The sequence below is a fragment of the Bubalus bubalis genome, chromosome 11 (genome assembly GCF_019923935.1).
Source record: "Bubalus bubalis isolate 160015118507 breed Murrah chromosome 11, NDDB_SH_1, whole genome shotgun sequence".
In the NCBI taxonomy this organism is placed as follows: Eukaryota; Metazoa; Chordata; class Mammalia; order Artiodactyla; family Bovidae; genus Bubalus; species Bubalus bubalis.
The window spans coordinates 82,147,841-82,172,862 of record NC_059167.1 but is presented as its reverse complement, the minus strand read 5'-3'; the positions used below and the strand labels follow the sequence as shown (position 1 = coordinate 82,172,862).

General features: G+C 55.7%; 3 protein-coding genes across 11 annotated transcripts; 1 reads left to right on the top strand and 2 right to left on the bottom strand.

The window, feature by feature from the left end:
* Positions 1-76: 76 nt before the first annotated feature.
* ADCY4 (adenylate cyclase 4) lies at positions 77-16,494 on the top strand. 6 transcript variants are annotated; one of them, XM_025296142.3, is made up of 27 exons: positions 100-1,050; positions 1,348-1,554; positions 2,771-2,968; positions 3,074-3,235; positions 3,775-3,924; positions 4,368-4,516; positions 4,591-4,702; positions 5,425-5,552; positions 5,692-5,850; positions 6,104-6,236; positions 6,439-6,612; positions 9,075-9,118; positions 9,252-9,338; positions 9,530-9,599; positions 9,874-10,014; positions 10,690-10,779; positions 10,881-11,018; positions 11,907-12,017; positions 12,214-12,398; positions 12,578-12,662; positions 13,118-13,276; positions 14,201-14,347; positions 14,639-14,746; positions 14,866-14,980; positions 15,283-15,407; positions 15,491-15,668; positions 16,359-16,494. In XM_025296142.3, exons 2-26 carry the CDS (start codon positions 1,396-1,398, stop codon positions 15,641-15,643), a joined length of 3,282 nt encoding a protein of 1,093 aa, XP_025151927.2. In that variant the 5' UTR covers positions 100-1,050; positions 1,348-1,395; the 3' UTR covers positions 15,644-15,668; positions 16,359-16,494. The 6 variants fall into 6 exon arrangements, 4 of the variants coding, with proteins under 4 accessions (XP_025151927.2, XP_025151925.2, XP_025151929.2 ...); XR_003112424.3 differs by having other exon boundaries at positions 15,491-15,694; XM_025296140.3 differs by having other exon boundaries at positions 15,491-16,494.
* A 566-nt stretch (positions 16,495-17,060) lies between these two features.
* On the bottom strand, positions 17,061-23,667 carry LTB4R (leukotriene B4 receptor). Of its 4 annotated transcripts, XM_025296152.3 has the most exons (4): positions 23,623-23,667; positions 23,176-23,262; positions 18,977-19,109; positions 17,061-18,360 (listed from the first exon to the last, which is right to left on the bottom strand). In XM_025296152.3, exon 4 carries the CDS (start codon positions 18,343-18,345, stop codon positions 17,296-17,298), a length of 1,050 nt encoding a protein of 349 aa, XP_025151937.2. In that variant the 5' UTR covers positions 18,346-18,360; positions 18,977-19,109; positions 23,176-23,262; positions 23,623-23,667; the 3' UTR covers positions 17,061-17,295. The 4 variants fall into 4 exon arrangements, with proteins under 4 accessions (XP_025151937.2, XP_025151938.2, XP_025151939.2 ...); XM_025296153.3 differs by lacking the exons at positions 23,176-23,262; positions 23,623-23,667 and adding an exon at positions 20,018-20,391; XM_025296154.3 differs by lacking the exons at positions 18,977-19,109; positions 23,176-23,262; positions 23,623-23,667 and adding an exon at positions 20,398-22,130.
* LTB4R2 (leukotriene B4 receptor 2) lies at positions 21,861-23,242 on the bottom strand. The gene has a single exon (XM_044925341.2). The coding sequence runs from the start codon at positions 23,240-23,242 to the stop codon at positions 22,166-22,168; it is 1,077 nt and encodes a 358-aa protein (XP_044781276.1). The 3' UTR covers positions 21,861-22,165.
* Positions 23,668-25,022: the final 1,355 nt, after the last annotated feature.

Here is a 25,022-nt window from a genome sequence, read left to right as displayed (position 1 = left end):
AGACATGGATGAGAGATGGGGGAGCTGACATCGAGGGAATGGGAGGCACTGTGGTTTCTCTGTGTGGCCAGAGTGGGATGCTGAGGGTTGTGGGTGGGCAATGTTGTGGCACACAAGGTCAGGGCCCTGCTGGCGGTGGGGGCAGGAAGGAATCCTGGCTCCTGGGGCAGCTCTAATCTCAGGGCAGAGCACTTCCTGTAGAGCAGGCAAGACCCCACCCTAAACCAAACCCTGAGGATACAGGCTAAGGTCCTGCCACCACCTTTTCTTCTGAGCTGTAGACACTTGGCAGTGGAGTCCTGGGGAGGGCGCTCTCCCTGGCAATTCTCAGACCCCAGCACATCTTTGCCCTGCATGATGCCCCTAGGCTTTCTCGTAGGTCAGCCTCCATACTACCACCTTCCTCCCCCACATATATTCACACACACATTGCTTCCATGGACACACTGGAAACCTTTGATTCTCAGCTGGTATTTGGGAGTGGGCAGCAATGGCTTCATGAAGCTACACGCAGATGTGCCCCTCCCATGGAGCTGGACACCACTGGAGTATAGACCGCTCAGACGTGGCCACAGCACTGCCATCCAGGCTGGAGGGGCAGGGAAGGATTGCCTCTCATCTGGACCTAGACCCTGGTCCCCCTGTGCCACCATGCTTTTCTGCCCCACATCCTTGCCAGCCTTTGCTCCAGCCCACCCTCAGTCTCCCCACACCCAAGGTTTGGGGCCCATTTTGACATTTAACACTTGGTGCAGCCCACACCACCCCTTGCATCTCTCCCGTGGTCTGCTTTCCCCTTCCTTGAGGGGAACAGATGTGAGGAGGCTGTGGTGTCAGGAGAGACAATCAGAGTGGGGGAGGAAGCGGGAGTGCCGAGCATGGCTAGGGCACAGGAAGGGCCGGGCCATCCCATCGGGGAAGTAGGAGGGGGCTGAGGTGCCTGGAGGGAAGCGCCTGCTGCCCTGGGCTCAGAGCTACTAACCTAGCAGCAGGCTGACTCCATAACGGTGCCCCAGAGTTACTCGGTTCAGCTGCAGCAGCATCGCGGCCGTGAGTTGGGGGGAAAAGGAGGGGGGGCTGGGGCTCCTTTGCTTTAACCCTAAATCCTGTGCTCCCAGCTTTTGCCTGAGCCCCTCTGCAGTCTGGGTTTGAGGGTCGACATCAAACGAGTGGGGAGTCCCCTCACTGCCAGCTGGAAGAAGGCTGGGAGGCCCAGAGAGTACCTGGAAGGAGATGGGATTGCCGTGAGCTTGGGAGGTCTGGGAGCAAGTGGCGTGGTCCTGGTGAGAAGGGCACAGTTGGGGCTGGTCTGGGCCTCAGACAGGAACTCACCCTGGCCCTCCTCAGCCCCAGGGATCCACCCCCAGGCAGTGTGGCGCAGGGCCTGGCGAGACCATGGCCCGCCTCTTCAGTCCCCGGCAGCCCCCCAGCGAAGACCTCTTCTACGAGACCTACTACAGCCTGAGCCAACAGTACCCACTGCTGCTGCTGCTGCTGCTGATCGTGCTCTTGGGGCTCCTGGCGCTGCTCCCTGTGGCCTGGGCAAGTGGCAGGGTGAGCAGGGGAGCAGAGGAGGGCTCTGGTGCAGGCGTCCTTGAGGACTGCAGGACAGGCACTGCCTCCAGGGCATTTTCAGGGTTGGGGTTAGTGGGTCTTCTTTTCGATGCGTTTTCTTTGCTGGGACCCAGGAAACAAGTGCTGGACCTTGTTAAGAGCTGCAGTGACCCTGCACAAGTCACTGCCTCTCAGGGCACAGTTCTGGTCTATGCAAGGAGGCAGCTGGCCCCTCGATGCTTCTAATTTTTCTGTGGGTCTGACCAATCTTACCAGCGCCTGTGATCTGCTGGTCCTAGGATTAATCCAACGCCGGGTTTTCTGATTTTCCAGGGGGGAAATTACACTGGGCCCCGTGGGAACCTGTTTCCTGGTTTTCTTTCCCTCTTCGGGGGCTGTGCCACAGTGTTCCCATAGACTCCCAGAAAGCACTTTCCATCCTGCTCTCATTTAGTCCCCAGATAACCTATTTCCAGTTTCTTTTGTGGGGGAAAAGGGCTCTTCAGTTCCATTTCTGGAAATATCCTGCTACATGTTTTCTTTCCACATTTCGGAGGCAAGGTGGGAAAACCACTGGATGAGACCAATGGTCCTCCTCCAAGTCCAGGAAGAGGTGGGGACAAACGGTGGAGCCTGGGAACGGGGTGGTGCTTCTGCGCCTTGAGGAATGGGGAGATCCAGCTCCTAAGCAGGCAAGGGAGTTTCTCGGTGTCCCCCTGCCAAAGCACTGGGAGGTGGGGACAGGGCCTGAAACTCCAAGCCTCGGGCCCCTGGCAGGGAATTTCCCAAGCCAGTTGGCCTGATTGGATACACTCATGCTGTCCCTCTGTGAGCTAGAATTTTTCACTTCCTTTGGGATTCCAGGGGTGGGGTGGGGGTGGGAGGGGTGCTACAGTTCCTATCTGACAGGTGAAAAACCTGAGGCTCAGAAATAACATAGATTCACAAGCAGCCAATATGAGGTTGGAGCAAGGTCTTCTGGGTACATGGTCCAGGTTCCGTCGCCCTGCGGTATGCAAGTGAGATAGTGAGTTGAATCACAGGAGACTGCTGGCTCTGTTGATTAAAAACAGATTATTTGCATTTTCGTGTACTTCAATCTAATGTGAAAGACAAGTGGAGGCGTTTTGCTCACTGCTGTCTGCTCCTCCTCTTCTTGGATAAGCTCCCCAAACCCCACATTCCAATCTTACCGCATGTTCCCCCTCCCCACCAGGAGCTGGCCGCAGACCCAGCCTTCCTGACCACTGTGCTGTGCGCTCTGGGCGGCTTCTCACTGCTGCTGGTCCTGGCTTCCCGGGAGCAGCGACTGCAGCGCTGGACGCGCCCCCTGTCGGGCCTCGTGTGGGCAGCACTGCTCGCACTAGGCCACAGCTTCCTGTTCACTGGGGGCGTGGTGAGCGCCTGGGACCAGGTGAGGCAGGTGGAGCAGGGGAATGGGGATTCCTAGGCCTCAAACATGCACCCAGGCCTGGAGGAACAGCATAAGCTTGCAACTTCCAGGGCCTCTCTCCCCTAGGTGTCCTTTTTCCTTTTTGTCATCTTCACTGTGTATGCCATGTTGCCCTTGGACATGCGGGACGCCATCACCGCGGGTGTCACCTCCTCACTCTCACACTTGCTGATCCTTGGGCTGTATCTTGGGCCTCAGCCTGACTCTCGGCCGGCGCTGCTGCCACAGGTGAGCACACAGGAAGCACAGGCTGCGTCCCGGGCTGGCTCTGCTGGGCGCTGCTTGCTTCCTCGGCGTTCATCAGCTGTTTTGTTGAGCTGACTCCATGGCAGGGCTCAGGGTTGAAACAGACCTGGTGGAGCTGGTCCACAGTGCCAGCGCGATGCCTGCAAACGCCAGAAGAGGGCTCTGGCCCCCAGGGAAGGGAGTTCGCCAGGGCACCAGGGTGATGGGGACAGATGTGGATAACAGAATCTTCACAGAGAATGTAAAAATTAGAGCTTGAGTAGTTTCCTGCTGCCGCGTGGGCGGGGATGGTGGAGAGGTATTCCGGCAGAAGGGTTCTAGACCTAAGAGGCTATGTTGGTGCAGCAATCAAGGGTCTGGATGGGGTGGCGGGATGAGGGAGAAGAGCCCCCTACAGACTCCACTATGCGGCACCCGTTGCCTCGAAATACTCTTAACTGTAGAGTCCTCCCTGCCATCTCGGTTAGCCCCGCGCCCCCACCCCGGGGTGCCGCGTTGCCTGAGACTGACGCTCCCCGCAGCTGGCTGCAAACGCGGTGCTGTTCCTGTGCGGGAACGCGGCCGGAGCCTATCACAAGGCGCTGATGGAGCGCGCGCTGCGCGCCACGTTCCGGGAGGCGCTTAGTTCCCTGCATTCGCGGCGGAGACTGGACACCGAGAAGAAGCATCAGGTCCTCCGGGCTAGGAGGCCGAGCGGGGCTGGGGCTCGGAGAGGGGAGTTGTTTGGGTCACACAACCGAGCTCCGGAGACTGAATGACTTTAGGCGGGTCACTTGACCTGTTTCTTCCTTTATAAAATACAGCTATTGTCTACCTTGGAAGGCTGCTGTGAGGTTCAAAAAACTTGAATCTTGTGAAAGCACTTTAGAGCCTTATGATATTAAACGAAGGGCTCTAATTCCTGTGTCGGTGCTGGAAGTTTAATCCCTAACATTGATCAGTGCAGGGCAGAGCTGGAGCCGGGCTGTGGGCTGTGGGAAGGACCTGGGCCATCGCTCTGGTGAACACCTCTGGGGCTGGGGGAGTCTGTGGGCTCCTAGGGGTTTGAGGGGGGTGGGGCTCCCGGCTTTAGGGAGTGGGGGTGAAGGTTGGTGCTCATAGTTGCCTCCCTCAGGAACACCTTCTCTTGTCCATCCTTCCTGCCTACCTGGCCCGAGAGATGAAGGAGGAGATCATGGCACGACTGCAGGCTGGACAGGGGTCACGGCCAGAGAGCACCAACAACTTCCACAGCCTCTATGTCAAGAGGCACCAGGGAGTCAGGTATGAAGGATGGCCAGAGGGGAGGGGGTGTGGGCTGAGACCCCAGCTGCACTGATGCCGTCTCCCCTGCCCAGCGTGCTGTATGCTGACATCGTGGGCTTCACGCGACTGGCCAGTGAGTGCTCCCCTAAGGAGTTGGTGCTTATGCTCAACGAGCTCTTTGGCAAGTTCGACCAAATCGCCAAGGTCAGAAGCGGCTTGCTTCCCCACCTTCAAACTCCCCACCCTGGAGACACCCTGCCAGGGAAAGTCCTGCCTTATAAGATCCCTGTCCCACTTCCAAGCTCACGTGGGCTCCCAGATACTCCACTGCGGTAGGAAACCCTCTCAAACATCCCCAGGTATGGAACTACTCACGGCACACCTCAGACTTGGAGGGATCTTTCAACATCCTCGCAGATGCCCCAACCACAACACCCCCAAACAGGCTCTGAGTCCCAGCACAGGTGTCTCTGGACACCACAACCAAATCGAGATGGATTTTTCTGATGCACTAATGTTAGGAGGCCCTTCCAAGGGAAATCTCTGCCCTCTGCATCCTCAGCTTAACTACCTTGTCAGTCCCCAGGGATGCCCCCAAGGAATTTAATCTTGGGTGTCCTCCCAAAAAAACCCTCAATCCTGAGATGTCTTTCATATGCTCAAATCTGGATACACCCTACATGTGCCAAAGCTGGAGAGATTCACAAACATCCCAACCTTTCAGATGCCCTTCTGAGAAAGACAGCCACATACAAAACCTCAGCCAGCCCCATATCAAGCTGAGGGAGGCCCTAGATCTGATCTCGACACTCCCAACCTCAGAAGTTCTTCAGGGATACCACATTTGCTCCCACTTGTCCCAGCTCCTTCCTGCCTCCTCTGGCTGCTAACCAGCTGCCGCCACCCCCTGCACACCCTTCCCCTAGGAGCACGAATGCATGCGGATCAAGATCCTAGGAGACTGTTACTACTGTGTCTCCGGGCTGCCGCTCTCACTGCCTGACCACGCCATCAACTGCGTGCGCATGGGGCTGGACATGTGCCGGGCCATCAGGTCAGCTGGGGTGGGCAGGATGGATGTGCGGAGGAGCAGACAGGATGGTGGAAGTCCTCCTGGAAAGAGGGAGGGGTACAGTACAGCATGGGTAGGGCTGAAGTCAGCACTCAGACTGTTCTCTACACATCTCGCTCAGGAAACTTCGGGCAGCCACAGGCGTGGATATCAACATGCGTGTGGGCGTGCACTCAGGCAGCGTGCTCTGCGGGGTCATCGGGCTACAGAAATGGCAGTATGATGTCTGGTCCCATGATGTCACTCTGGCCAACCACATGGAGGCGAGTGGCGTGCCAGGGTGAGAGCTGGGGCTCCAGGAGGCTATAGCAAAAGACCCATCAGGCCTCCCACATGCCTGGTTTTCATAGTTCTTTAAAATGAGCATGTTCTCAAGTGGGGCTCAGGGAGATCCTGGGGACAGGAAGGGGAGCCGGGAGACACCTCCTGTAGCGCAGGATCTTGCTGGAAGTCAGACCTCCAGGAATGATCCTCGAAAGAAATGAGAAATTTGGAATCCCTCCCTCCTGACTCCCCCTGCCCTCTTCTTCCAGACGAGTACATATCACAGGGGCTACGCTGGCCCTGCTGGCCGGGGCTTATGCTGTGGAGGATGCAGCCATGGAACACCGGGACCCATACCTTCGGGAGCTAGGGGAGCCGACCTACCTGGTCATCGACCCCTGGGTAAGAACCCAGCCTGGACCCCATGACCTGGCCCACCCCAACATCCACAGCCAATGAGCCTGATCTTGTCCATGCCAGAGACTGAGCTCCTGGGTCCTGATGTGTGTATCACGAGGGAGGGGACACAAGCCTTAAAGGAGTGTGGGGAGAATGGGGAAGTCAAGTCAACGTGATCTTGACTCTCAGCCCTCATATGGCCCAGGCTGCAGAGGAGGACGAGAAGGGCACTGCAGGAGGGTTGCTGTCCTCTCTTGAGGGCTCCAAGATGCGTCCATCACTGCTGATGACCCGCTACCTGGAGTCCTGGGGTGCAGCCAAGCCTTTCGCCCACCTGAGCCACGTAGAGAGCCCTGTGTCCACATCTACCCCTCTCCCGGTACGTGCACCTCCTTCATGAGCCCAGCACTTAACATCAACCCACCCCCGTGGCCCACTTCCAGCCCTTCCTGCCCCCTCCACCAGTGAGTCACTTGATGACATCCCAAGGTCCTGAACTGTCTGGTCACCCCAGTCACTGGTTCAGGACCTTCCTTGCCCTTCTTTCCAGAGAAAGGACAAAGATGACTTCCCTCTGAGCTCAGTTCAGAGAAGACTCAAGACCCCATAGACTCCGTGTCCATTGCTCCCCAGCCTCCATTCAGGAAGCCCCTTCCCCGGAACCATGCTCCCTCCTAACTCTGAGGCCCATGCTACACACCCCTTCTCACCAGGAAATGGGTCTGTTTAGCTCAGACCGCACGCTCTCTTCTTCAGTCCCTACTGGGACCAGGACAGTGGGGGCCAATCACTCGTTGCCCCCACTCTCCAGCACTTGTACACAGATAAGATGAAGTGAAAGTGAAAATCTCTCATGGCCTTGAAGAAGGAAGTAACCATGAGTGGGCAGAATCGGGGAGAGGGCAGGGAGGCCGGCCTGCCCCTTGTCTGGAGAAAGCTAGGGCAGGATGTTACTGGCTGATCTATGCAAAACACTTCAAAGTAATGAGTGATTCATCATCTGCCGGGACAGCCTGCATCTCCCCCACAGGCTCTTGGTACTTGATGACGAGTGGCCTGAACCCCCTCATGCAGGGACCCAGGCCATGTCCCTAAAGGCTTGCCCTGGGATTCGATTCCTCAGCCTGTTCTCCTCATTGTACCCCATCTTCCCGAAAACTGTTCAGCATTCCTAGCCACTTGTCCACAGATCTCCCCAGAACCTTCTCAGCAAGGTAGCCCTGCTTGGATTTATGGGGCAACTCCAGAGTACCCTTTCTGTGTCCCATCCCCCCTCCTCTCCCATCCAACGGGAAAGCAGGCCAGAGATCAGTGAGCAGCGGGGTGCGGGGAGGGGTGGAGGGCCTTGGCAGCAGCGGCTCAGTGGCTGAGTGCCTCAGTGTGGGGAAGGGGAGAGGTCAGAATGCTATGCTGGCAGGATGGAGAGGAAGGAAGGACCCCAGACCCAGTGATTATTGCAGGATGAGGCCGCCTGGTGGGGGTAGGAGAGAAGGGGGCTTGCCCAGGGGCTGTAAGACGGTGTTGAGTGCAGTCCTCATCCATCATGATGGGGATGCCTTCTCAGAACCCTGCCAGATCTCCCTAAATCCTTCACTGTCATGCAGGCTGATAAGTGTTAGGGCAACCCCTTATTCTAAGGTATCTTTCAATGAGGGACCACACCAGCCCAGATCCTCCCTTCTCAGTCCCTGACGTTCCAGGGTCTCACTTAAATGTTAGGGATCCTGAGAATCACACTTGGATTACTATTAAACAATGTGGAACTGTGGGGTGACTGGGCAGTGTTTGTGTGGTGGCTACCATCCATCCATATCTATTCCTTCTACAATCTTTCATTACCTACTATGTGGCATGCACTAGGGTAGTTCTTGAAAAGACAGAAATGAATGAGATAGTTCCCTGCCTTTAAATAATTTATAGGCATAGGGGAGGGCAGGAGGTAGTTTGATAAAAGTTAGACTCAGGTGTAGATGTATAGATGGTTCCATGCCTAAAACGTATCTCTCAATCACTCTGTGTCTCCCTCTCTGCTCCTCTCATGTACACAGGGCTTTGGTTTGTGGGCCAAACCCACAGGGTGGCCCCGCTGTGACCTGTTTTCTTCACATGAGCCAGGGGAATGGGGAAGAATGGTCACTCTACATCTTGCCATAGATAGGAGCCGTGGCACTTCACCTCCTTCCTTGGCACTCATCCTCAGTTGCATGCTGATTCTCACATCTCTGCACACATTGCATATTCCTTTTGGTGCAGAAGAGAATGACTTCAACCAGGTTTCTCTTCCTCTTCCCCATTCTTTTCCATTTTTGGTTCTCTCCCCTATGACCTCCCAGCTCAGCCTGATCATCATGAAAGGGCAGAGGAGATTCAAAGTGTCCTGCATTGCCATCCCAGTTTCAACCAACAGGGATTTTTTTGGCATGGGGTGATGGGCAAGTCACTGCTTTTGGAATCTGTTGCAGCCCTTAGGGAAGATGAGAAACAAGAAATCACAGCCGTCAAGCCTACAGAAGATCCAGGGTTGCCTCTTAAGTGATAGAAACTATGAGGAAATCAGAGGGCATAGAGATTCTTGGAGTCTGAAAGGCCAGAAAGAAGCTTGAAGAAATAAATGTGGTTTGTGGGCAGGTGGGATTTGGTAGAGATGGAAATGGAGAGAGAAATGGTGATGTGTATATAGAGAGATAAAGATAAAGATAGAAAGGGAGAGAGAGAGAGTTGAGTCAGATGCTCAAGTCAAGGCCCGTGCAAATTTGAAATGCCTCGCTGCAGAGAGGCTTCACCATGGTGGAGGATGCTCACTGTCTTTCATCTTCCTCCATCCCTGTGTTCTCCTTGCAGGAGAAGGCCCTGTCTTCCTTCAGCCCCCAGTGGAGCCTGGACCGGTGAGGTGGTCTGAGCAAATTTGAGTGGGATTGTCCCTGTGACCTACTTCCATCCTCCCTCGGGGGCTGCTCCTGCTTTGCCCAGATGCTTTTGAGGGTCTTCCTGGTGACAGTCTGGGCTCTCACTGTGCAGGAGCCGTACCATGCGGGGACCTGATGAGGAACTAGACACTGGGGATGCCAAGTTCTTCCAGGTCATCGAACAGCTCAATTCTCAGAAGTATGGAGATCTGAAGAGGGCTGGGAGGGCTGGAGGCCAGGGCTCGGGTGGTAGAGGAAGGACAGTGCTTCCTCTGCCCAGAAAGGAAGGGAAAACCTTCCCAGCTCTAGCCTTTCCACTCACCTGACCACGTCCACCCCCCCCCCCCGCCCCTTCCTCTTCCGGGCTTACTGCCCCCCACCTCCCATCAGACAGTGGAAACAGTCAAAGGACTTCAATCCACTGACACTGTACTTCAGAGAGAAGGAGATGGAGAAAGAGGTAGGCTGGGAGATGGCACCGGAGGACTTCCCAACCTCAGTTTCTCTGCCTTGGGGAGGAGCAGGCCCTGTGGTCCCACCTCCCTTTCCCAGTTCTGGGCAGTTTGTGACCTTGGAGGGGTGAAGGGCTCGTAATAGTCCTTTGGATTTCTGGGTGATGATGAGAGGAAGGAGGACAGCTCCTTGGAGAACCGGTAGGGGCTTCCTGGGTCAGAACTGGAGGGTGGGACAGTGAGGCTGGGGCCCACTCCTTGCTCGGGATTGACACCTTCAAGGTGATGAGCAGCACTGGCGCCGACCCCTCCCCATCCCTCGCAGTATCGGCTCTCTGCACTCCCCGCCTTCAAATACTATGCAGCCTGCACCTTCCTGGTTTTTCTCTCCAACTTCATTATCCAGATGCTGGTGACATACAGGTGAGCGACCCCTACACAGAGGAAGCCCTGAGTCTCCAAAGAGAGCCCCGGGCTCTTCCAGAACCCTAGCCCACACTTTCTTCCCTTACTCACTTCCCCCCAGCTCAGGGCACTGAACCACGGAGGAAATGGAAATACTTGTTGTGGGGAACCAGTAATCGTAGCCCTCATCTCACTGTCTTACGTCCTGTGCACTTTCTGCATACCCCCGAGCATTTTCACGTGTCTATCTCCCTGTTCTAACAACAGTCCCACAAGATTTGGATTTCTTTTGTTTCCATTAAGAAATCCAAATCTCACAGCATATGAGCTTAGAGAGTAGGTCCCCACTCCTAGTTCACTGCTAGGAAGGGTGAGGACTCATTCAGAACTCAGCCAGGTGAAAGAACTTTGGCCCAAAAGTCCAGAGACCAGTCTGATGCAGCCTCGGCCACTCTCATGAGCCCCCATCCCTTCAGAAATTGTCCCTGGGTTATCCCAGTACTGTCCAAGACCCTGCAGCTTTCCCAGGTCATCAGTATGTAATGTCTTTCATCTGCCCAGGCTTCAGCAGCAGCCAGTTCAGATCCCCAGGACCACTTTTCCCTGTGTCCCCCACCCAGACTGCAGGATGTCTTCCCAGCACACAGAAAGCCTCTTCTGGCTCTTCAAGGCCTCATTCTTGTCTCTCTGTAGGCCTCCAGCTCTGACCATCACCTATGGCATCACCTTCCTCCTCTTCTTCCTCCTCCTCTTCATCTGCTTCTCAGAGTACCTGATGGTGAGGTGGGCTTAGGGGCAGAGTGGTGAGCTGGGGCCCCGACCACGACCTGGCCCGTAGTGGGTGCTCCAGCTGCATGGCTAAGACTCCCATGCTCCTTCCACAGAAGTGTGTCTTGAAAGGCCCCAAGATGCTGCACTGGCTACCTACCCTGTCTGTCCTGGTGGCCACACGGCCAGGACTGCGAGTGGCTCTGGGCACCGCTACCATCCTGCTCGTCTTCGTCATGGCCATTACCAGTCTGGTGAGAGAGAAGGGGTCCTATACACCCCCATCAGGCCATGCTGGACCTTCCAGAGGCTGAAAGAGGACCCTTGGATTTGGGAGAACAACTGGACTAAGGCCAGGGGATACTGGAAATGTTGGACAAGTATAAATGAAAATTACAGTCATGCACAGCCTACCACCTGGGCATAATCATCATTAATAACACTTTGGTGGACATCCTTCCTATCTTTTTTTCTATGTAGGCAGCTTTCCTTACTTACCTTGAAAATGAAAGTAGTATTAGTCGCTTAGTAGAAATTAGTATGTGTCCGACTCTCTGTGACCCCATGGACTATAGCCTGCTAGGCTCCTCTATCCATGGGATTCTCCAGGCAAGAATACTGAAGTGGGTTGCCATTCCTTTCTCTAGGGGATCTTCCCAACCCAGGGATTGAACCTGGGTCTCCCAAATTGCAGGCAGTCTCTTTACTGTCTGAGCCACCAGGGAAGCCCTACCTTACACAATTATGATTTTGAAAGCTGAGTTTGGCAGGTTTTTTAGAACTTAGAATCATTCCTAGAATTCTATCCCTGAAAAACACTTTAGGAATCATCCCCCAACCAAGTTACAAAAGCGGAAGCTGAGGCCCAGAGAGATTATGTGGTTGGCAAAAGATCACACAGTGATCTTGGATCATGGATCTTTTGATCCATGATGGTGCTCATGACACCCACTCCCCCAGTCCCTGCTCACTCCCAGCAAGGACCCCAGCACCGAGACTCCCTCACTAACCAGGGAGGACAGCAAGATCTGCCACTTTGGCAGAGTCTGGCCCCGACTCACCCCTGGGTCAGCTGAAACCCAGCTCAAGTCACCATCGTGCCCAAGCAGCTGCCTGCCACCTCAGCTCCTTGTCTCCCTCAGGTCTTCTTACCAGCAACATCAGCCTGCCCTTTCCAGGCTCCCAATGTGTCCTCCATGGCTTCCAACCTCTCCTGGGAGCTCCCTGGGTCCCTGCCTCTCATCAGCATCCCAGTGAGTGTCCCCCACAGCCCTGAACGTCCCTCCCCCACTCCATCCTGCGGAAAGGGACAGACACAAGTCCCACTCGGTGTGTGTTTGTGTGGCTGTCACCTCTGCCCCCCCTTGATGGTACAGGAGCCTTGGGGTGTCCCTCGCCCCTGCCCGTGGGACAGTCCTCACCTCCTGACCGCCCTGCCTGGCCCCACAGTACTCCATGCACTGCTGCGTGTTGGGCTTCCTCTCCTGCTCCCTCTTCCTGCACATGAGCTTTGAGCTGAAGCTGCTGCTGCTCTTGCTGTGGTTGACGGCCTCCTGCTCCGTCTTCCTGCACTCCCACGCCTGGTTGTCCGACTGCCTCATCGCCCGCCTCTACCTGGGCACCTTGGACTCCAGGTGCGCACGGCCGCTGCACAGAGGGGCCCAGGCTGGGATGGGACAGAGCAGAACTGTCCGCATCTCCCTGCCTGAACCACCCACAGGGCAAAGAGAGAGGGAGGCAGAGGGCTACATGGGAGCCGGTGCAGGAAGTGATGGGGAGGCCATGGGACAACACTTATCTGTGGTCTCCTCAGGCCAGGGGTACTGAAGGAGCCCAAACTGATGGGAGCAGTCTCCTTCTTCATCTTCTTCTTCACCCTCCTAGTCCTGGCTCGGCAGGTAAGTCTCCCAGCTCACCACTCCAGGGCCTCCCTAGGAAGGGTGAGGCAGGGTCCCCATATATGTGACTTAGTCCCTCTCACCCTTTCCCTTAATCTCACATGTCCAGGGGCAAACCCAAATGGTCTGTCCATTGGCAGCTTCTAAGTGAAATTTCCTGCTCCCTTTCTTCTTCTTTGCTCCCTAAGGGGTGTGCCCTTAAATCCTCCCCTCCACCCCTCTCTCCCACCCCAATCTAGGAAAATCATGTTTAAGAAAAAAATCCTCCACCCTTACTGCCCTCCCTCATTTGAATCTAGATTCGAGGCAGTCTCCCTGGGCAGAGTTGCACCTTAAGCTTTTCTCTAAACTGGGGGTATGGTGTGGTTTTAAGCATCATGGAGTGAGGGGTGAATGCTCAGAAGCTGGGCCCCCCTGTACCGTGTCTCCCCACGGCCCCCTGTGACCCTCCACAGAACGAATATTACTGCCGCCTGGACTTTCTGTGGAAGAAGAAGCTGAGGCAAGAGCAGGAGGAGACGGAGACGATGGAGAACCTGACTCGGCTGCTCTTGGAGAACGTGCTCCCTGCACACGTGGCCCCCCAGTTCATTGGTCAGAATCGGCGCAATGAGGTGACTCCCCACCCCCAGCTCCTGAGCCCCAGAGGACGAAAGCCTTGGCTTGGCCCATCTTGTCTGGACTCCTGCCTGACGGGTTGGGCGGCTGCCCAAGCCCCCATGCCTGTCAGGGGCCTCCGTTTTCACGAGTTCTTAGGCCCTGTCTTTGGTGAGCACAGCCTCTGCCTCTCAAGGTCTTACTGGGAAGGAGTGTCCTCTCCGATGGCTGCTCCCTACCCTTCAAAAGCCTCATGGAGTGTCAGTGGAACTGTGTGAAGGACACAGTCCTCCCATCTCTCTACCCCTTCACTGTCCACTTTGGTAGCCATTAGCCCCAGTGTGGCCATTCTTTAAAATAGAAGATTCAGTTCCTCGGTCACGCTGGCCCCATTTCAAGTGTTCCACAGCCGCTTTGGCTAGTGGCCACCATATAGAGCAGTGCAGCCAACAGAACATTTCCATCACCACAGAAACTTCTGCTGGGTGATGCTGCTCTAGACTCTTCTTTTCCCTACTATTGCTTTTTTTTTTTTTTTTAGTTTGAATAGCAAAATTTATTTCTCAGAGTTCTGGAGGCTATTAGTGCTTCATTTTATCTTCCAAAGTTTAGCTATCTTTGTAAGCTGACTTAACACTTTTCAGCAATAAGATATAAAGATAATTCCCATGGATATGATCCTAGTTCCAAAAGAGACTCCCTTCACGTTGCTGTGAGGTGATCTTGACTCCAAACCTCTCTCTTTCCTGGAATCACAGTGAGACCCAGTCTTTAACTCCTGCGTCACATCCCTGGAGCAACCTGACCCTACCCCTCTGCTTCCTTCCTGATCTTTCTTAAACTGAGGGGGAGGAGTGTGGACACAGGGAGAAGGAGCCATACAGACCCAGAAGGGGGAAGAACAGGGCATAGCCCCTCATGGCGGCCCCCTGCCCTCCCAGGACCTCTACCACCAGTCCTATGAGTGTGTGTGTGTCCTCTTCGCCTCGGTCCCAGACTTCAAGGAGTTCTACTCTGAATCCAGCATCAATCATGAGGGGCTAGAGTGTCTGCGGCTGCTCAATGAGATAATCGCTGATTTTGATGAGGTGACAGCTCCAAGGGTCACCCCCAGACCCTATGTCCTGGATTCTAGAATTTCCCACCAGGCCCTCCTTCCACTTCAGTCTCCTGCCCAGGAGGACCATCCTCCCCTCCCCAGCCCTCCGGCTCCTCCTCTGATCCCCCAGCTCTGCCCTCCCCAACAACTCTGCTCATTGCAACTCTCACCCTGCCACCATCCCTGACCCCACAACTGGTCCTTCAGCTTCCAAAAGCCTGGGGCTGGGCTTCTGGGAGAGAGCCAGAGAGACTGGGGACACAGCCTCCTTTCTGTACAGCTGCTCTCCAAGCCCAAGTTCAGTGGGGTGGAGAAGATCAAAACTATCTGCAGCACCTACATGGCAGCTACCGGCTTGAACGCCACCTCTGGACAGGATGCACAGCAGGTACCACGTATCCCTTCCTTACCTGCTGACCCTCTTCTGGGCTCTCCTTGGTGGGCCCCTAAGTGGGCCTTATCCCTGTGCCTTCATTGACCCATCCTGGTGGGCTGGCCCTTTGCCAGGATGCTGAGCAAAGCTGCAGCCACCTTGGCACCATGGTAGAGTTTGCTGTGGCCCTTGGGTCTAAGCTGGATGTCATCAACAAGCACTCATTCAACAACTTCCGCTTGCGTGTAGGTGAGGACCCTCCCTTCCTGGGGCAGTTTGGGACTTCCTTCTCAGCTTCCCAAGCTCTCCCTCCCCCAGGTCCTTTGTTAGCTGCTCCCCAGCTCATCCCGGGAAACCCCTGCAGACTCACCCCTTGGGATGGAGCATGAAGCTAGGAGGCCCATCCACTTCCTTCCCTAAGCAGCACTCCTCTGGCCTGTCCTTTCCTCCAAGGCCCCAAGCCCCTTCAGTCTAGTTCCCTGAGCTTTCTTCCCCACTCTCCTTCTTCAAAATTCCCCCTCAGGGCCCCTCTTTACCACACCTCTTGTCAGGGTTAAACCACGGACCTGTAGTGGCTGGAGTGATTGGGGCCCAGAAACCACAATATGACATCTGGGGCAACACGGTGAACGTGGCCAGCCGCATGGAGAGCACAGGTGTCCTGGGCAAGATTCAGGTGAGGGAGCCACTCAGAGGCATGGGGGCAGGGGGACAGGGTTAAGGACACCCCCACATTCCCTCACCCCTTTCCAATTGCAGGTAACAGAAGAGACAGCCTGGGCCCTGCAGTCCTTAGGCTACACCTGCTACAGCCGGGGCATCATCAAGGTCAAAGGCAAAGGGCAGCTCTGCACCTACTTCTTGAATACAGATTTGACACGAACTGGACCTCCCTCAGCCACCCTAGGCTGAGAACCCATCCCCGTCCTCTCCATCTGTAAGCTCCTCAGTAAAGAGACTCTGGTATGTCTGGGTTAGAACTGATGTCAGGAGCTGCTAGTTTAGCTGAGGAGCATCTTCTCCTAGCCTCTCAGTAGGACTGCTTCTTCCCAGGCCACACTGAATGTATGTGTGCAAGTGTGAGCATGAGTGTGTTAAAAAGGAGTGATTTTTTCTCACAAGCTCAGCAAAAGGACTGCCTCTGCCTCCCTGCCTGCCAACCTGATTCCAGTATTGGATACCCTTGGAAGTAGAAAGAATTTTATCCACATGACTCAAAACAAAGACTTGTCCTCTCCTGCTTCCCACCCACAAATACTGGAAAGAATCTCCAGGAAAATGTCATTTGATTTTTATTTACACAACAAACACTAAATAAGCACCTGTTATGTGCTCACTATGTAGCATGGGTGGGAGGCCTGGGATATAATCTATTAGGTCCCTCCTCATTTCAGCTGCTGTTCTCAAGCTGACCCACCATGCTTTCTAGCAAGGACATGTATACAGTTGGGGGTCTCCAATTCTCAGGTCTCTCAGATTCTCCATTGCTTCCTTTTGCCTCCTGCCCAGATGCTGATATTACATAGGTCCTAAAGCATCCATGGCTCATTCCTGCTCACATTTTGGGGTCCATGAGAGGTATCTTGATGTGCAGAAGTTACACAAGGATTTTTGACTTTTCTCCTAGGTGTCTTTCTCTTTTTATGCAAGAGATTCAAAAAGTAAACTGCTGCTACCATCTTCTTAAAATGCTGTCAGAACACAGCCAGTCCAAGGCTCTCCAAGACAACAGTCTTCCCAAGTAAAGAATGACCCAACCCTCTTGCTCTTGCAAATCTTCATTTCCTATGGATGACCACATCACAGAGGGCCTTCAGCTTCAGCCTGTGCCACAGCGTTTTAGGGGCTGGCAAGATGCTGATGAGCAGAGTTCTAAGGAATAAATCTGACGACTTGGCTCGCTGGTGAGACTGCCTCCAGAGAGAGAGGGAAAAGAGGCAATCCCCCAAGACATCTCCCATTGACAGGACAAAGCGTACTGGCAGGAGGTTGGAGTCCCGTTAACAAAGATCCCCACCCCAGCCCTCTGGGCAGACACCTCCTAGCAGGTCTAAATGTTCTTCCTGTGCTGAGTCAGGGAGTCTGGAGTGATGGGCATGCCTGGGTGGTCCTCCTTGCCCAGCTCCTTCAGGGGTCTGCAGACCTGTGTTGTTCCAAGTATGATCTGCAGATCGCCTTCCTCAGAATCGGGGTGGGAAGGTCTGATTTCTCTGTGTCCCAGAACTGAAAAGCACAGGGAACTAAAGGATGTGCCACTCTGCTACTGAGAAGGAGTAACCAGGAGCACCCCAGTCTCCCGTCATGAACGCATCACACACACCCGGGTGGACCCAGTTTCAGACTTCAGTTTTAATTGTAAAGCTGCCTGTGGGGACCCGGTTCCCATTCAGCCCTGAGTTGTGCCCCTCCCCGCCTTCCGCTCCACTCTCCCACCAGCGTTCTCTTCCTGGGGTTAGGAGGGGGCTGGTCAAAAATTGGGTCAGGCCAGCGGGGAGGGCATTCCCCCAGAAGGAAAGCTACGGTTCTTGCACCGCGGCCACCCAGCAGGCCTAGTTGAGTTGGCTTTACTCGAGAGGGTTGGTGGAGGCAGTGAGGCTCTCGGCGGGGTCAGGCTCGGGAGAGGCGGGGGTGCCCCTCACCGTCTGGGCCAGGGTGCCCTTGCGACGGCTGCTGGACGTCTCGGAGCCGGTGCCCTCTAACAGCTTGGCGATGAAGCCCACGCCGGCTGAGCGCAACAGGCCGCCCCCGGCGCACGCGTACAGCAGGGGGTTCACGCTGCTGCTCAGGAAGGCCAGCGTGATGAGCACATGGCGGGCCAGGAGCAGCCTCCGACCCACCGGTCCGGAACCCAGGGCCTTGCCCGCTGCCGCGCGGAACCCCTCGGCCAGGTTCACCAAGTGGTAGGGCAGCCAGAAGGCGGCGAAGGCCAGGATGATGAGCGCCACCAGGCGGCCGGTGCGGCGGCTGCGGCGGAAGCGCCGGGCCCGCAACCTGCGCCCGATGTCGCAGTAGCTGGCCACCACGACCAGGAAGGGCAGCAGGAAGCCGGTGATCACCTCGAAGAACAGATGGAAGGCCCGATGTCTTTCGCTGGGGTACTTCAGGAAGCAGGTCAGGCTCCTATTGTTCAATCCCAAGTGCACCGTGCGGTACAAGAGGACGGGAGTGGCCAGCAGAACAGACATCACCCAGATGCCGGCCAGCACCCGCCAGGCGATTGCCTTGGTGCGCAGCTTCTGGGACACAAAGGGGAGGGCCACCGCCAGCGAGCGGTCCAGACTCATGGTCATGATAAGTAGGACGCTGGCATACATGCTGACTCCACAGACATAGTGGAACAGGCGGCAGCTGGACAATCCAAAAGTCCAGGTGCCTTGGGCCACAGAGTAGAGGAAAAAGGGGGCAGTGAACAACACAACCAAGTCGGCCAGGGCCAAGTGCAGCACCATCAGGGCAGTGACAGAGCGCTTCCGCAGCTTTGCCAGGATGCTCCACACCACAAAGCTGTTGCCAGGAAGCCCTAGAGCCAGCGCCACTGACAGTACGATGATGACCAGCAGAGAGATGAAACTGACTCCTGATGAGGAGGGTGCTGCAGGAGATGTAGTGTTCATGGCTATAGCGAGGACCTGAAGAGTGAGGGTGACACGCACATGAAGGAAGGGTTTCCTGACACTCTGGATACACCTAGTCCGGGTACTCTCATCCGTCTTCAAGGTCAGCACCATCAGATGCTGCTCACCAGGGTATACTACCCTCATCATCACCCACTGACCTGTCTTAAGGGGATCTGGCTGAGTAGAAAGATTAATTTCCTAACTGGGCCACAGACCCCCTTCCTGCCCATAGACCCAATTGCAAAATACACAGCAACAGCAGAAGCAGTATTTCCGGACCTGTCAGCCTCCATATTTTAGGAGACCCTAAAACCCAGAACCAAAGTGGAGGCTTTTCTTAACAATGCTGCACCTCTCAAAAGGCTAGCTCCTTTCCCCTACCACCACCCCACCCCTGCCAGTCCCTCAGCCCACTCAAGTGCCACTGCCCTCTTCCAATCACCTACCCACTCACCCCAGAGGTGCCCAGGGTCCACCAAGAATAACAGGGATGGGGAAGATTTCATGGACAGGAGACAAGACCAAGTCCTCTCAAGTTCCTTTACCACTGGTCAGCTTTCTTTGGAAGTCCTTTGGACCTTACAGCTGTGCTCCCTCCCCCCACCTCCCCTACTCCCAGGGTACTTACTTAAGGCTTTGCCGGGCACTGGTTGGAAGCTGGTGCCAATCCCAGGGTGAGGGCAGAATGGCGTAGCCTATCCCCAGATCTGTGCTGGTGCCAGGGGCCTGGCCTGGGGTCTGGGTGCTATCAGTTAAGTCAGCTAGAGAGGAAGTACCACAGAGCAGGGGAGGGAAGATGCATCTTCCTGAGGGTGGGGCCGAAACTCCTACCCGCTCCCTTCCCTAGGTGGGGTGGAATAGTCTTTGTGTTCCAGAGTCCAGTGGGGAGGAGGACTCCTCAGGGGTGGGGCCAGAAGAGCCCCGAAGGGGTAGTGAGAGAGGAAAGAGTGAGGGGGCAGGTAGGCTGCACTGTGGCCTCAGATGCAGGTCTAGATTGAAGAATCGAACAGAATGATGAATTGTGTCATGCAGGAGAAGGGGGGAAGGAAGCCAGAGAGGGGAAATGGACTCAGACTGAGAGGTCAGAATGTTGAGTATCTTTATATCTTCTGTGACGATGTAGATTTTCAGATTAATAGGAAATGTGGGCTGGGGCTGTGGCTCAGTTTTGGGTTTGGGTCAGGTGACATCACGACTTAAAGAGGACAGCACTCTGTCTTTGCCTTGGTTTCAAGCCATGACTGGGATTTGGTGGAGAGGACCCCCTTCCAGCACCCTCCATCCCTCCCCTCATTTAAAAGAACTAGTTCCATTCTAGGTCCATCTCCTTTTTCTTTCGTAGAAGCCAAATGGTCTCTCTAGTATCACAGAGAATGACAATTTCTTCCCCTTCCTGAACCACTTGTCTTGCACTTGCCAATGTGGCTAAGCTGCCACATGAATTTGGACTTAAGATGTGGGCGCTGGGCAAGTAAGTCAGCACCACCTCTTTCCTACCTTCCCACAGCTGACTTCTGTCCCACCTTAGACACAGAGGGAAAGCAGAGATGAGCACAAGAAGCAGACATGAGAGAGGGGGGAAACCAGGAATGTGGAAAGCGAAACAGCCCCCAAAAGGATCACTCTTCCCCCTCCCTGGAAGGAGGGCAGTCTCCTCTTCTTGACTCACCTGCAGAAGCTAAGAACCAAGAAGTCTAATCTTCAATCCAATAACTAGCCTTCCTGCTTCCCTTCCAGCTCCACCCCTTCTTGGGAAATATGCGTAGTGGTGGTAATGGGTACGAGTGGAATGGTGGTCATTGAGGTCCCTTAACCTTTGTCGTGGCCCCAGCTTTCCTGCTTTGAGAAAAGCCAGAGCAGGACTTCCCTGTGGTTAAGAATCTGCCTGCCAATGCAGGGGACATGGATTCAATCCCTGCTCCAGGAAGATTCCACATGCCAAGGGGCAACTAAGCCCGTGTGCCACAATTCCTGAATCCGAGCTCTAGAGCCTTTGAGCCACAACGAGAGAAACTCACACACCATAACTAGAGAGTAGCCCCCACTCACCACGACTTGAGAAAGCCCGTGCACAGCTACGAAGACCCAGCACAGCAAAAAATAAGTAAATTAAAATTTTTTAAGAAATAAAAAAAGAGACGAGCCAGAGCAGAGTTGACCCAGCAGCTATCAGCTAGAGGATATGATAAAAACAAATGGGCTGAAACCGCAGCAGAAACTGGAGGCAGAGTTGAGGAAGAGCTTTCTGACCACAGCCGGCCTGTGGGATGGGGAATGTGTAACAGAAGTTAGGAAGCCTCTGCTTTGGTGCACGAGGACAGGAAGAAAGCCATGAAGTCAGTGTTTGAGGATAGAACCTTCTGGCTCAGAGCTCTGGGGTCACCCAGAGGCCCCTTCTGACAGGAACTAGGTTGTCTTTGCCTCCTCTTCCACGTTGCTCCCCACCTCCATCTCTCTCTGATCTTTCTCCCTCTGCCCCAGACTAGACGCTCTAACCACACTTTCTGCCCGCCCAAGTCCAGAGCTCTGTCCAACCCCAGTTTTGGTGGCCCTGGCCTGACCCTGAGAACTGGATTTCCTCTAACTTGACTTCTGCCTGGGTGGTGTGAACAGTCACAAAAGCAGAACCTAGGGTGATGGTCGGTGTGACCACTCAGGTAATCCAGCATCTAAGTTTGTTAGAGACTCAGGGGGCTGGGACAAGAGACTTGTAGTGCTAAAACTGAAAAAGTCCTAGGCAAATGGGGATGAGCTGGTTACCCTAGTGACCACACATGTGTGCACATGGACATCCCCTAAAAAGGACTCCATCCTACATTCCCAAACTCAAAAGTGTCAGGATCCAGAACAATTTTGAGACCTAGAGAGATTCCAAAAGATGGGAACCAAGAAGTATTGGGGGTGGTGAGGAACAGCTAGCAGTCTTGGGAGAAGCCAAGATTTGGCAGAGAGGACAAAGAGAGAAAGGAGAAGTGGCATCTCCCTGAAAAATTATTTTGTCTTCCAGATATCCACACCGTTCCTCATACCCCTCAACTCCAACCCCCAGAAGCCTTCTGGGTGAATGAGTGTCTGCTCCTGAGCTCCTTTTTTTGAGTCAGGTGACCTTTTCAGGGAGAGTTACATTCAGAGAAGGTAAGTCTCCGACTTCAAGGTCCCTCCCCCGCTGTTCCAACCACAAGACAGACAAGAAAACTTTCCTTTCAAACCCTACAGACTGACTTTCCCCTCCCAGAGCCAGTTTCCCATCCACTTAGCTCTAACAGACCCAGAGAGCAGATCTTATCACCATCCCTCTGCCAAGCACTCACACTTCTCCTTCCTCCGTCTCCTATCATTTCCTGAGCGGTTCTATGGGTTGGCTTGGGGGAACCAGGCCATCTGGGCTGGGGAGGACAGGTTAAGATGCCACGGAGGGCTTGCATTGCCCAGACTTGGCCTGACCCAGCAGTGAGCTAGGTGAACACGGGGTAGTTTCGCTCAAGTAGGATGAACCACTGGAGGGAGCACTCTTAAGCCACCCTGTAATGTATTTCACACAATTTCACAGTGTCTTTCACAATAGCTATTGGCAACAAGTTATCAGCTCTGGCACCGGGCACAAGCCAGCCTGCAGGTACATGATATTCTTTAATACGGGCCATCACCACTCCCAGTCCTGGGAGGAACCTGGGCCTGCCCCAGATGTATAATAATTCTGCCCAGAGAGATCTCAACGCTAGCTGAAGAAGGATCCCCAAACCATCCAGAGTGGTTCCCTGAGTTCCAAGGGGGCGCTGGAAGGGAACAGGGAAGAGCCTGGTGATAGGGTTTGACGTCAAGGGTCCCAACCCTGACTATCCTTCTGCGCCCCGCCCCCAGGGTCTCCATTGCCGCCGCCCCGCCCCACCACTTTGAGCCGAGGGGTAGCTCGGAGCTCCAAGGTCCCCTCCCTAGAGCGGCCGCCCCCTCGGGCCTCTCCGGAGCCCTCAAAGAGCCGCATGAGGAAGCGGGGACCCGCCCGGGGCAGGAGATCCCCGGCGGTGAAGAGGTAGAGCACCGGGTTGACGCTGGAGCTGAAGAAGGCCAGAGCCGTGGTTCCGGCTCGCGCCGCCTGGCCCGCGCCGCCCAGCCTGGCGAAGGCCCCTTCGGGCGGAGCCAGCGCGGCGAGCGCCTGCAGCACGTTGACGGCGTGGTAGGGGGCCCAGAGCAGGCCGAAGGCCAGCACGATGGCGCCCACCAGCCGGCCCACCCGCGTCACGCGCCGCCCGGCGCCCCAGCGGACGCCCCGCAGCCGCGCCAGCGTCACGCCGTAGCAACCGAGCACCAGCCCGAAGGGCAGCACGAAGGCGGTCAGGGTCTCCAGGCTCAGGTGGGCAGCGGCGTGGGCGGCCGACGGGTGGCACAGCTGGCACACATGGTCCGCCCCGAGGTGACGGTAGACGGCCGCCGGGGTGGCGAGCACCAGGGCGGCCAGCCAGACGGCCAGCAGCAGGCGGCGGGCCAGGGCCGGGCTGCGTAGCCGGGGCGCCAGGAAGGGGCGCGTGACGGCGAGGCAGCGCTGCAGGCTGAGCAGGCCGGTGAGCAGCACGCTGGCATACATGCTGAGCGCGCACACGTAGTACACGGCCTTGCAGCCGGCCTGGCCCAGGGGCCAGGCCTGCCGGGTCAGGAAGGCCACGAAGAGCGGCGTGAGCAGCAGCACCGCGCCGTCGGCCAGCGCCAGGTGCAGCACGAGCGTGGCCGCCAGGGGGCGCCCTCGCGCGGACCGCCAGCCGGCCAGGCTCCACACCACAAAGCCATTGCCCGGCAGTCCCAGCAGCGCTGCCAGCAGCAGGAAGGCCGTACCCGTGGCCCGCGAGGTCTTCCAGCTCAGCAGCGTCTCGTTCCCCGGAGGACGGTAGCAGACCGACATTCTTCTGTCCTTCCGGGAGGCTGGAAAGAGTCGTGGGGCGCATTCAGGTGGGGCAGAAGCCCACGTTCCGCCTGATGCCAGTGAGAAGGGACTGAGCGTCCCTCACTCCTCTGTAGCCTGCCTCTGTTCTGTCTGGGGGCCTCTGTCTCTCCCCCCCCACCCCCAGGACCCCAGCCCCAGCTCAAACACTACTTCTTGGAACCCATATCCCCTGCTCTCTGTCAGGCCACCTCCCCAGTCCTGACTCCCAGGCTGTCCCTGCCTCCACCCCCACCCTTCTCACCTGGCCTCTCCTTGGTCCGGCCCCATTCCCTATATGTATATACCGCAGGGCAAAAGTGAGTGGAGGGGAGTAAGGTCTAGTGGGCAGATCTACTTACCCAGCTGGGCGGGAGCAGGGTTGGGGGCTCTCCAGGGGCCTGGGGAGGCCCAAAGGCAAAGCGGCAGTGGGCAAGTTGCCTAAGTCTGTCTTGTGCCTGTCAGGTTGGCAGAGGGTGAGGCAGAAACAGGGAGGGACAAGGTGGGGCTCCTCTTGGGCCTTTCCAGGAGCCCTCCCTCACCCTGCTGCTTCCCATCACTAACTCGTCCAGGCATGTGAGAGCCCGCCTCCCACATGTGGGCTCCAGGAAACAGGATAGGCTGAGGGGGTGCAGATAAGGTTCCCTGGGTGTGTGGGTGAGTAGGGACACTGCCGGATCCTGCCCCTGGGTCCTGCCTCTGTGCTCATTCCCCCCCTGCAACACACACACACCCCCAGTTCTCAGCCCTCCCACCCTGCAGCTCTTACACTGTCAGGCATCCCTTGCCAGCTCTCAGCAGAGAAGGCAACCCAACTCCTCATTCCCATAGCTGCTGTATCTTTGCCTGTTTTCTGACTCCTGACACTGCTAAGCCCCACTTTTCCTCAGCTTCCTACCTACCCCCTCTCACCTCCTGCCTTGGGCCCTGCCCCCATCACTCCAGCCTCATGGCTCTCAGAGGGCTATCAGTGACAGCTTTCAGTGTAAAGCATGGGGCTAAGTTCCCGGGGGGAGTGGGAGAGGCACGGAGGTGTGACGGGCTTATAGGCTGCGTGAAGACTTGTGACACACACCCATGAAGAGGCCACACTGCTGGGCTGCACCGGGATACAAGGTGAGGAAAAAGGAGAGGCTGCGGTGAGAGACACACTGGAAGGAAGCCATCTCTGGATGGCGAGGTCAGGCAAAACTTAGGAATGACATTTGGCAGATTGATAACATTGAGGGAAGAGGGAACAGGGCTTCTGCCTGTCAAAAGCCAGAAAGGGGCTCCCTGGGAGCCAGGACACCAGTATTGTCTCAGTTTGGTTTTCCTCCCAGCAGAGCTTGAGTTGAGGGTGTGGATACAGGTAATCCTGTCTTTAGGCGGTCAGCTCAGGAAGCCAGAGTGAGAGCAAGGGAAGGGGAAGAGGGGTGCCAATAAGAGGGCGTTATTAAGTTCCTTCAGTGGGCTCCAGGAACCTCTGAGCACACAGAATACCTTCCGTAAAGACAGAAGGCAGATGTTTATGTCCAGCTCACCTTCCCCATTGTTTGAGGGTTGTCCTAGAGGCTTTAATGCCCTGATGCACACTTGCAGCCTGTCCTGTACATCTTCAGACAAGGCTCCTGGACAGTGTGTGTGTGTGATGTGTTCACTGACTGAGAGTCTGAGCTTCCACACAACTGTTATCACAACCACAGCTGAAGTGAGAGATGGGACACGGAATACCTCATTAAAGGAGGCATTTTCTCTGCCAGCCATGACTGTGCATGCTGTC